General features: G+C 41.3%; 1 protein-coding gene across 12 annotated transcripts in view; it reads right to left on the bottom strand.

Annotated features, from left to right (window-relative positions):
- myo18ab (myosin XVIIIA b) overlaps nt 1–12,670 on the bottom strand; it is a 242,630-nt gene that overhangs the window by 72,855 nt on the left and 157,105 nt on the right. For all 12 annotated transcript variants that reach the window (XM_078166882.1, XM_078166877.1, XM_033631202.2 and 9 more), the window contains 3 exons: nt 10,191–10,334; nt 4,311–4,400; nt 1,813–1,932 (listed from right to left, as the gene is read on the bottom strand). In XM_078166882.1, coding sequence (XP_078023008.1) covers nt 1,813–1,932; nt 4,311–4,400; nt 10,191–10,334 — 354 coding nt within the window. The remainder of the gene's footprint in view (nt 1–1,812; nt 1,933–4,310; nt 4,401–10,190; nt 10,335–12,670) is intronic.

Below are 12,670 nucleotides of genomic sequence, written 5' to 3'. Positions count from 1 at the left end.
TGTATATACGTGTGTATGTGTGTGTGTGTGTGTGTGTGTGTGTGTGTGTGTGTGTGTAATCTAGTGTCAGTATGGACAAACAGCAATGAATTAACAAGTGACAGAAGAATATTGGTTCCTGTGTGAGATCATACAGGAAGTGATTCATTTACACACAATGCTATTAAAAGGTCCAGTATGCAGGGAATATATTTGCAGAAATTGAATATAATATAAAAGTATGCTTTCTTCTTCTTCTTCGTCCTTGCTGCAGCAGCCGTGGATTCAATCCCAGCCTGCGGCTCTTTGCTGCATGTAATCCCCTCTCTCTCCCCATTTCACACTGTCCTGTCTATTAAAGGCATAAAAGGCCAAAAAAATAATCTTAAAAAAAAAACAAAACATGTTTTCTTTTGTGTACAATTGCCTGAAAATGAGAATTGTGTTTTTGTTACCTTAGAATGACCCATTTCTATCTACATCGGGAGCAGGTCCTTGTTAGATCGCCATGTTGCACCGTCATGTTCCTACAGTAGCCCAGAACAGACATACCAAACACTGGCTCTAGACAGACTCATTTGTGCCTTCCCATTTTCATGTCAGCCATTGTAGTGGGAAGCCTAAATCGTTTTTTTAACGTGAAATTGCTTTACTCAGTGTTTTTAGCGGTATAAATCATCAGGTCCCTTTGTTTTGCAGAGAACAGACCCCTGCAGCTAATTCAGCTCCCAGTAAAAACCTCCTGAACAATGAACACCGAAGGAATTCAAATCGGGAGAAGTTTCAACTGGTTGCAATCTGCAATTTTCATGGCTTGATGCCACTAAATCACCCTAAATCTTACACACTGGACCTTTAAAAATTACATACATAGACATAATGTTACTAATAGACATATGATAATGTTGTATAAATCTCTCTTTTTTAAAAAAAAAAAATATATATATATACACACACACACATATATATGTATTTTTACGGCTTTTTGCCTTTAATGGACAGAGACAAGGTGAAATGGGGAGAGAGAGAGAGAGTGGGGGGGATGACATGCAGAGAGAGTCACAAGCCGGAGTCGAACCTGCGACCGCTGCGGCGATGATTCGCCTTTGTATATGGGGCGCCGGCACTATCTACTACGCTACCGATGCCCCAGTCCAGCACCTCTTAAATCATTCCACTTCTTTCCATTTTCACTTTGTCTCCCTCTACCAACGCCATCTGGTTGACTTTTTGTTCCAACAACAACATCAGTACTCCTTTAGAAACCTTATAATATACTGTACTAAAAAATCCCACAAGATCAAAGGCAGTGCTGGCTAACTGTTCCGCTCTTTAATAATTCAAGCTGATGTACTAATGTTAAATTTATATACAAATGAGCAGACATTTAACTATATTTTACAATGCGCCTTAACATTAAACTTCATGGTGAAGTTGGAGAATGTGGCTGTGTTGTAGAAAACTTTATTACCTTATTGCTAAAGGGCTAATTGGGCAATAAACTGTTATCCATCTCTATTTGCCATCACAATAAAGTAGCTCCATTTCCATTTGCCTTAATAGAACTCTGCTCGGAAAAGAGCATCAAGTGATGGAATGGGTCAGTGCTATAATGGACACAGTGACACATTAGTTCCCTGGTGTGCGACAGTTTTAATCAAAGCTAAACTTAAGAGTTAGACTGCAGCCATTTAATGGTGCAGTACGTGAAGACAACAAGACTCTCTTATTACATGACTGTGTCATTTAACAACAGTTCCCCTGTTATCTTCTGTGTGTGTGTGTGTGTGCGTGTGTGTGTGTGTGTGTGTGTCTCTCTCTCTCTCTCTCTACCTGCAGGTCCTTGATGTCCTTCTCAAGGCGAAGTCTCTCAGAAGTCTCAGTCTCCAGCAGCTGGGAGGCCGACTCCCCAGTGTTCCGCTCATCAGCCAGCTCTGACGACAGCTCTGTGATCTGATGCAAAACAAAAACATACATACACACAGTCACACACACATAGAGCAAGTGTCAAGCATGTTTATACTGTATATATGTTCAGTTTGGACAATTTATTATGTCACAAATTGACAGAAAATGACAGAAAACACATAAGAACTATGTTCTTTAGCAAAATCAACACACTCTTCAACCAAAACTTAGTTGAATGTTTATTGGGGAAAGACACCTATATTTCCATGGATGGATATGTAGAGGATATCACATGGCATATTAGTTTTGCTCTGTGGCTCTCCCCATTAGAATTACATTCCATTTTCATAGTAAGTGAACACTGGGGGTGCTTGTCATTTGCCTTTTTACATGTTTCCTCACTTCCTGGATGACCAGAAAATTAATCTTGTCCGCCATTATGCCTCAAGGCTTGAGCAATGATACAGGAGACCATCCTTAGCAGATTTTTTTTTTTTTTTTACAGAAGTCTATTATTGGACTGAGAGTCCCCTGTAGTAGAAATCCGTCAGTGACTGGATGCTGCAGCTGACTGGACGGCTCTGATCACTACAGTTTTAAAGTGGGACAAACAACAGATTCAACTTTAAGGTGTGACACCATCACCATGTTTAGATTTTAATTGTTAAAACAACTTTTATCATTCATCAGATGATGTTGTAGCAACATGCACCCACCTACATTTGGACAGCATATCACCTTCTCTGTGTAATACAACTCTTCAAAAATACAGCATCTGAAAATCTGTTATGTGGTGTTCCCCATGGTTCCGTCTTTGGCCCGCATCTGTTTGCCTTGTAAATGTTTCCCCTTGGACAGATAAAACTCTTTAAATGTATCTCCTATCCCTGCTACGCAGATGATATTCAACCATACATTTCATTTAAGTCTTAAAATGTAGCACATTTGTCTGTTTTAAATGACTGCCTCAACGCCTCTACAAAAAACTTGATGTCAGATCATGTCCTACAGCACAATGCTGACAAAACAGAATCTTCTGTTACTGTTCCACCCAGTCTTGTCCCCATGTTAATGGAAGGTCTGGGTTCTCTTTCCTCTTCTGTTAAATCCTCCCTATGAAATGTAGGTGTCACTATGGACCAGGTTTTGGCTCTGACTCTGGAACACAATGAAACTCAGGACCATTGTGTCACCTGCAGAGATGGAAATTATGAGTTACGCTTTTATGTCATCCCGTCATGGCTATAGTAATTGTCTTCTCACCTGCCTGAGTGGAAAATCCCTGGATAGCTTACAAGTGGTCCAAAATGCTGCTGTGAAGCTTTTTACCAGGTATCAAAAAGGTCTCATGTGACACCTATTTCAATTTCTCTTCACTGGCTCACCATCAAATTCAAAATCCAATTAAAGGTTCTTGTGATCACTTATACAGTTCTACATGGTCAGACACTTGCCTACCTCAGAGATCTACTGCAGCCCTACGTTACAAAATCTGATGTCTGATCAGGGTTTGTTGGTTGTTCCTCCCTCTAGGCTCAAGATAAAAGGAGACTGTGCTTTTGAGGCTGAAGATGTCTTATTTCTCTAAAAGTGTGTTTCCCACTCACATCTCACTTAGGAGGTACTCAAGGAAAAGACACAAGTGATGTATGTGTAAGTATGTAGGATTTACAGGGACATATTGGTACAAATGTAATATAATATTAAAAACTTAACTTTTAAACTTAAAATTAAAAACTGTGTTTTCGTGACCTTAGAATGAACTGTTTATGCCTACATACAGAGCAAGTCTTCTTCCATCGAGCCCACCATGTTGTTTCTACAGTAGCCCAGAACAGAAAACCAAACACCATTTGCATATTTGCGCTGGCCACTGTAGTTCTCCTACATATTTGGCACATGGGAGAAGTTTCAGTTCTGCAGCCTCACTGCCAGATGCCACTAAATCCTACACACTGGACATTTAAGACAAATGAGAAGCACTCAGGCTGAAAACTAGTGCTACTACATTAGGTCAGCAAAAACAAGATTTGAGATAGCAACAAGCTGCTTTTTTTACTCTATTTTACACAATCATATATATATATATATATATATATATATATATATATATATATATACATATATATATATACACAGTTTATTTGTGTAGTACGGTTGTTATATACTGTACGCTGTATAGCATGCTGTACGTAGTGCAATGTGTCTAGCCTTTGTTGTGTTCTTACATTCTCAATTTTTATACTAACAATATTAATCTTGAACAGCATGCTTTGGCAATAATGTCTCCAACTATGGTTAAGCCAGTATGCAAAGCTGTCATGTGTCTAACTTTTGTGTTTTTTCTCAGCATTCTGAGATGATTCTCAGACGTGACCTTAATCCTCCTCTCTACACGTGTCTGACTGTGTCTGTGTTTTTACCCGGCTCTCAAGGCGGTCGCTGTTGAGTCTCAGCTCGTTCCTTTCTTTCTCCACCTTCTCCAGCTTCTGCTTCAGCTGCTGGATCTCTTCCTGACAGGCGAATACAGACAGTGTAAATGACAGACAGACAGACAGACATGTTTGTAAAGATACAGCAGATGGAGTGAATTAATCAGCATATAAACTCATAATACTCATCATTTTGTTCATTTTTTGTGTAATTGTAGGGTTGTACTTTACACAGTTTCATATATCATGTATATAAACTAAGCACAAAAAGTAAGGAAATTTGTGTTTGGTAGATTATTTCTTTGTTGTAACAATGCTTCTTGGCAATACATCTTATATCATTGGAAAGCCTGTTTATTTCCCTTTCAAATGGTGTCACATTTGTAAGGAACATGCATTTGTGGGATGAGCAGCAGAGCTGAGTATGTGGGTTGGGCCCATGAAAAATTTGCCAAATCTTCTCTGCAAATGTAATCGAACGCAACTGGACTTGGTTTTGTCTTAGAAGACGTTTCACCTCTTATCCAAGAGGCTTCATCAGTTCATGCTTGTCTGACTAGGCTGGAACTAGTCTGACAAACTGGTGTGGAAGCACCCAGGTATTTAACCTCTGGGGAGGTCTTCACAAGGCCAATGATGTCACTGGTTCGTTAGTGCTCCAATGGTGTGTCCATGACAGTCGTTGAAACTCCTGCTGCAACGGTTGTCACTGGAGTCGTTAGAGTCACATGAGGCCATTTGTGAACAACCGTTGTTTTACAGGTTAAGTTGTTAAGCCTCCTGGACAAGGATGAAAGGACAGCATTATAGGTGGGGGATAGGTGGTGTTGCAGACCTCCTCCTCTATTGAGAGATGGCTTTTCCAATTTCAAATAGATGGCTTCTTTTACACCTCTTTCAAACCATTGGTCTTCCCTGTCCAAAATGTGCACATTGCTGTCTTCGAAGGAGTGTACTTTCTCCTTGAGGTGTAGATAGACAGCTGAGCCTTGCCCTGACGAGTTAGCCCTTCTATGTTGGGCCATGCGTTTGTTTAGTGGTTGTTTTGTTTCACCAATGTACAAGTCTGGGCATTCCTCACTGCATTGGACAGCGTACACTAGGTTGCTCTTCTGAGTGTGTGGTGTACGGTCTTTTGGGTGTACCAGTCTTTGTCTGAGTATGTTACTGGGTTTGAAATACACAGGGATGTGGTGTTCGCTGAAAATCCTCCTGAGTTTTTCAGATACCCCAGACACATAGGGGATGACAATGTTATTGCGCTTGTTCTTTTCTTCCTCACCCACCTTGTTCTTTCTGGAACAGGCTGCTGATTTCACAAAGGTCCAACTGGGGTAACCACAAGTTTTTAGAGCCTCCCTCAGATGTTCATGCTCTTTCCCTTGGGCCTGAGTGCTAGTAGGTACGTTATCAGCTCTGTGTTGTAGGGTCCTGATAACACCTAGTTTGTGTTCCAGTGGGTGGTGAGAATTGAACAGTAAGTATTGGTCTGTGTGAGTGGGTTTCCTGTATACCCCAATGTGGAGGTCTCTGTCCTCTGTAATGTGCACATCACAATCCAAGAAGGGCAAACTATTCTCCTTAACATCTTCTCTTGTGAACTTGATGTTTCTGTCCTTTGAATTGATGTGTTCAGTGAAAGCTTGTACCTCTTGAGTTTTGATTTTAACCCATGTGTCATCCACATATCTGAACCAGTGGCTCGGTGCTGTTCCCTCAAAGGAGTTCAATGCTCTGTATTCTACATCCTCCATGTACAGGTTAGCCACAATGGGAGATACCGGTGAGCCCATGACACAGCCATGTTTCTGTCTGTAAAAATTGCCATTGTATTTGAAATAGGTAGTGCTCAGGCAGAGCTCCAGTAGTTGGCATATCTGGTCTGGGCTGAGCTTGGTTCTGTCGTGGAGGGTGTTGTCATGTATCAACCGTTGCCTGACTGTTTCCAAAGCCTCCATGGTTGGAATGCAAGTGAACAGGGAAGTCACATCATAGGATACCATGGTATCATCTGGATCCATTTTTAAACCTCTTACTTTGTTCACAAAGTCTATGGAGTTCTGGATATGGTGGGGCGTATTGCCCACCAAGGGAGCCAGGATGTTGGCTAAATGTTTGGCAATGTTATACATGACCGAGTTAATGCTGTTGACAATGGATCTGAGGGGGGGCCCTTCTTTGTGAATCTTGGGGAGCCCATATATGCACGGGATGGCATCTTGGGGGTACAGACGGTGATATTGTAGGCGATCAATGGTGCCCTCTTTCTGTAGTTTTTGTAGGCATTCTATTGTCTTTTTCTTGTATCCACTGGTTGGGTCTCGTTTCAGCGATTCATAGGTGTTAGTGTCACTGAGAAGTGTAGAGACCTTGCTGTGGTAGTCAGATGTGTTGAGAACTACTGTACATCTCCCTTTATCTGCTGGAAGGATGGTAATGTTTGGATCCTTGCTCAGGGATGTCACGGCTTTCCTTTCCTCAGTAGTGAGATTGGAGGGTGGGGGCTTAGCACTGGACAGAGCTGCTGACACTTTTAACCTAAGCTGCTCGGCTTCGGTTTCTGTCAAGTTGTTTTTCCTTATAGCTGATTCTGTAGCTGTGATCAGATCAACTATAGGTAATTGCTGTGGTGTCACGGCAAAGTTCAGTCCTTTGGCTAAGACCCCTCTCTCTGGGTGGGTAAGTTCCCTGTCTGTTAAGTTCTTTACCCATCTGTCATGCGTTTCATCTTGTGTGGGATTGTCAGTTTTTTGCCTCCAAGTAAGGATTTCTGTCTTGTTAGTGTTGCTTCGTATTTGTAGGTTATTGAATTTCCTTTTTTGTCTTTCTTAGCTCATGGTGTGTTGAGATAGTTGTGCTTTATTTGTGAAGTCAATGATCTTTCCAAGGACGGCCTCAGGTAAGAGGGATGTTAGTTTTTGGAGTAAGTGGTCCGCTTTCTCCTTCAGCCCTTCAGTGGTGAAATGGGTCTGTCTCACTCTCTCATTTAATAGCTGGTTTTGTGCCTTTTCCAAGATCTTGTCCACTCTATAGCCTTTCATAGTGGAACGTAGGTGTAGGCTTGTTGGTATTAGCCTGTTTTGTCTGCATCTCAGATTAAACCGTAGGTGGTTTCTGTAATCTGCAATCTTTCGAGCCATCCTTTCATATTCCCGCACCATTTTGAGGGTGTCAACCCCAAATTGTTCTGCAACATGCCTGTGGATATTCTCATTCACCCAGGTCATAGTTATCTCAAGGCAATTGAATCGAACGCAACTGGACTTGGTTTTGTCTTAGAAGACATTTCACCTCTTATCCAAGAGGCTTCATCAGTTCATGCTTGTCTGACTAGGCTGGAACTAGTCTGACAAACTGGTGTGGAAGCACCCAGGTATTTATATTTGAAGACCTCCCCAGAGGTTAAATACCAGGTGCTTCCACACCAGTTTGTCAGACTAGTTCCAGCCTAGTCAGACAAGCATGAACTGATGAAGCCTCTTGGATAAGAGGTGAAACGTCTTCTAAGACAAAACCAAGTCCAGTTGCGTTCGATTCAATTGCCTTGAGATAACTATGACCTGGGTGAATGAGAATATCCACAGGCTCTGCAAATGCCAAATAGGTTTTTTTGCTGTTGCTATTGACACTTGTTTTGAGCTTCTGTTACCCCCAGGTCCAATCAGGCACCTGATTGTCAGCACCTGTGAGCATGGGCCCTGCTGCAGTGATCAGGTGGTGTCTGCTCCAAGAATCAGCATGCCATGTTTGACTGATCTGGATAAGGCCTGTGCAATAGGGCAACTTCAAGCTGGTGTTCCGCAGAACCAAGTTGCAGCATTATTTGGAGTGAGTCGTAGCACCATCTGCAAACTGAAGGCCAAGTTCCATATAATGGGGGATGTAAGAGACAGGCTGTGTAGTTGGCGTCCCAAGAAGTCCGTTTCCTCATCCTGTCAGCACTTAGGAACCGTAGGCAGTCTTCATCAGATATGCAGTCAAGGTTTGCAGGACGAAATAGCCAACGGCTCTCTGCCCAGACAGTCTGGAGCAGACTGCACGCAGCCAATCTCCAGTCTCATAGGGCTGCCAGGAGGCCTGCCATGACTGCCTTTCACCGCCAGGCCCATTTGCGCTGGTGTCAGCAACACATGCACTGGAACCTGAACATGTGGAGGAACATTATGTTCAGCAATGAATCCAGATTCTGCCTATGGCAGTTGGATTGTAGGGTCAAAGTGTGGAGAACCACTTTGCTGATTGCTGCACCGACAGAGTAACATCTTTTGGTGGAGGCAGTGTGATGGTGTGGGGTGGCATCTCCCTCACTGGAAAAACGAGGCTTGACGTCATTGGAGGCAATCTCAATGCAGAGAGATATCGAGATGTAATTCTGCAACAAGTGGCAATCCCATATCTCCACAGTCTGAGACCTAACTCTATCCTCCAATATGACAACGCTTGCCCCCACAGAGCGGGGTTTATCAGAGACTACCTCCAGAATTTGGGAGTGGAGAGGATGGAATGGCCTGCCAACAGTCCTGACCTCAACCCCATTTAACACTTGTGGGATCAGCTTGGGCGTGCTGTTCGTGCCAGAGTGACCAACACCACCAAGTTGGCTGACTTGCGACAAATGCTGGTTGAAGAATGGGATGCCATCCCACAGCAGTGTGTGACCAGGCTGGTGACCAGCATGAGGAGGAGGAGGTGCCAGGCTGTTGTAGCTGTGTACGGTTCTTCCACACGCTACTGAGGCTCCTGTTTGTTAAATGAATAAATTGTTAAATTGCCAATATGTCTTGTTTCTTCAGACTTAAATCATCCAATCCACCAAACAAGAGTCAACAGCAAAAAAAAGGTGTTTGGCATTGGCAGAGAAGATATGGAAAATTTTTCATGGGTGCAACCCATATACTCAGCTCTGCTGCTCATCCCACAAATGCATGTTCTTTGCAAATGTGGCACCATTTAAAAGGGAAATAAACAAGCTTTTCAACGGTATAAGATTTGTTGCCAAGAAGCACTGTTACAACAAAGAAATAATCTACCAAACACAATTTTCCTTACTTTTTGTGCTTAGTTTATATTGTGTTTTTTTATATGATATATAATATATTTGGGTTGGGGGAAAAAATTGATACAGCATTGTATTGCGAAATTGAACATATTGAAAACTTTTTATTATCAGATAAAACAGATGTTGACAAAAAATTTTCATCCTATTTAGAATTTTAAATGATATTTTGTTATGGATTTGGCCAACTTTAAAGAGGGCTACCACAGACATTAAATGAAATATTAGACAATACATCAAGTGGGCCACTTCAAAAAATGACTGAACCCAAATGAAAGGAGGCTGGAGCACTCGATAAAATTGCAGAGCTTTTAATAAGGTTTTGTTTTGACGCTACTGCGTCTTCGTCAGAGTCAAACAAAAGTTTGAAAAAACTCGTTCATTTGACTCAGAAGAAGACGCAGTAGCGTCGAAACGTCAGTCTGTTTGCACCTTATTAAAAGCTCTGCAATTTTATTGAGTGCTCCAGCCTCTTTTCATTTGGGTTCAGTCATTTTTTGAAGTGGCCCACTTGATGTATTGTCTACTATTTTGTCCTGTGCTGTGAGCACCGATCCAGTTTTATTTTTGGCTGAAGTGCAAGAGTGCCTTTCTTTGATTAAATGAAATATGATGACTCCTATGAGTTTGTATCAGCCTTCAAAAATCCAGTCTTACATTCCACCAGAAATATGCCTTTTATTTCCTCTAACAAGTCAAAGCCCAGCATCATTTACACCATAAATCCATAAACATATATCCACCAGAATGTTTGTCTGTGTGCGTGTGTATGTGTATGTGAGTGTGTGAGTGTGTATGTGTTTCTATATGCTCACGTCCTTGCCGCGGATCTGTTCCTCAGTGAGTTGCACCTCTATCAGAGGTCTGACGGTGGTGAAGAGCTTCCACCATGGCCAATCTTTAACACCACGATTCTTCTTTATGTTCTTCTGGATGCAGCGGATAGCCAGATCCTGGATCTGTCACACACATGCAATAATATTAGAAGGAGGGATTAATTGATTAATTAATCAACCAACATAATTTGGTTAGTTTACACCTGTAAGAGCATTAACAGGTCACTGCTGATGGATGCACTGTTTTTTTCAGAGTGGTCAAGTGCCAATGTAACAGCAAATCACTACCAAGAGGTACATTAGGACAAGTGGGTTAGTATTTGGCAGAGGGACTTTTTTGAGCCACCATTTACAATTCCTGACTTTGTGACAAGGTATTTATTTATTGTACATCACATATGCCTACACTTGCATATTGTTTGCTGGACTTATTTTTAAATAGGTTAAGATTTTTCTTGGTATCCTGTAATGCGGGTCATTCCTACTGAATGTTACAATTTTCACTTGTGGATCTACGAGCAAATATGTGGGAGGGTAATAAATAAATGTTTTGGGGGTAAAAAAAAAATAATTAAATGTTTGTGCTGGCATTGGCCAGTCCTCCAAAATAAGACATGATGAGCAAATCTAGAATTTTAAGTCTACTGGAAATGAGAATCCTGACTGTACTTCGATTCAGACTCTCCAACATTGCTTCCATTTGTAAAACCAAACCAAGACAAGATTTTCTTCAAGAAAGGAGATGCCTAAAGATGCCTAAACATGGCTAAAGAGAAGATTAGGCAGTCACCAGCCCTGTATGATCACACATGCCTCAAAATCATCAGCAGTTTCATTTAATTTGGCAAAAACTTGCATGTGGTTTGGCTGATGTCTATCAGACAGACTGCTAACGTTTTGAAACACAAATTAAACCATCAATGTTACACTGGCAGCTTGTTGAAGAGGCATTAAGAGATTTTTTTCACTAACTGCAGGTAATCTGGAGGGCCATTCATAACACACAATTGGGACAAATTGCTCTCTTCAGCAAAGACTGGCATGACTGGGAGGTCTTGATGACAGAAATGTTACTCATCAGAGAGGATTTACAGGGGAGATGAAAAAATCTTTTTCAAACATGGAACCCAGGAATTTTTATTTGTTGAAATGTTCATGTCACTCAAATGTCAGCTTCCATTTTCAGGTTTGGAGATCAGGAATGACCCAGTTACAGAGAGAGCTAAACTTCTGACCATGAAGACCAGTAACTGGTTTAAAGCTGACTGAGGGCAGGGAAAAGATCTGTGGCAGTAGCGCAGCGGGATGAAAGGAAAAACCAGCAGCCTTGAAGAGTAGCTTGAGAAATACTGATCTGGGCCATTTCACTCTAATCTTTTTTCAGAACACTTTCATAAACTTTATGTCAGATTCCCACACTCCTCCTGATCTGGACAAGAAAATACTCTTTCTTTTCCTCAAGCTTCCAATTTTAGGGTGACTTTTCTTGATTGAGGCTGATTTAATGTTACTTGACAAATCATCTTTTCAAGAAGTTGTTGTAGTAGATTAGTAAACTAGTTTTAAGTTGTAAATAGTAATCAAATTTTCAGGTAGAGCTAAGAAGAAACAAGTCTGAGAAGTCAAAGGCTGTCATACTAATATATACCTTTTAAAGAAAATTAGACTAATTTGCTTATTTCTAGAATCAGAGCCATTTTAAAATTGTGCTAGATGAAGATAAAACAGCAAATATTTGTCCTCTTCCTTTCATTTTGGTGACCTGTTTAAGTCTTCACAGCGGGACAGTTCTACATTTAAGTTTATGATATTGTCCTAGTCGGATATAAGGCACATTGCTGCACCAGTATTACAAAAAATGACACGATTATATATATATAAAAAAATGTATTCTCACACTTAGCCTGAAACTCAAAATTATCTTACTTGATATTATACAGAGTTGACATTCACTTACTATTGTACTTCTTCTGCTGTGGCTCGTGTCTACTCTCTACAAACAGAAGCTGCTGTGCGTAGTGACGTCCTGGTAGAGGGATCCATCCTCTGTCATTCAGTGTGTTTACATGACCATAAGTAGGTCGGTTACTAAGGTAATCGGAGAACCTGTTTACATGTAACCCGGTTACTGTACATCTGCATATGCATGCAGCAGCTCAGTAATCAGATTTCTCCCTGACCTCTGACCCTGTACTGCAAGCATGGCTCTCATATTTTATCTAACATAAAACAATGGATGGAATATCTTGAATTTGAAGATGCATATCACTCCATGAACAATCTCTCCTTTCATCTACCTGCTCTGTTGTTACATTCCCTGTCTTAAGTCATTGTCCTGCACAAGCTCACATGCAAACAGCCCATGGGGGTACAGGGAGGGCGAGGGTGAAATTATTCCTTTTCTGAATTTAGGATCTAGGCATAAAGGGTTTATGGTGTTCAGTTTCTAAGGCCCTCTG

Source organism: Epinephelus lanceolatus, chromosome 4, assembly GCF_041903045.1.
Source record: "Epinephelus lanceolatus isolate andai-2023 chromosome 4, ASM4190304v1, whole genome shotgun sequence".
Classification (NCBI taxonomy): Eukaryota; Metazoa; Chordata; class Actinopteri; order Perciformes; family Serranidae; genus Epinephelus; species Epinephelus lanceolatus.
The sequence above is the reverse complement of the archived record's forward strand: the minus strand, read 5'-3'. Positions and strand labels throughout refer to the sequence as shown.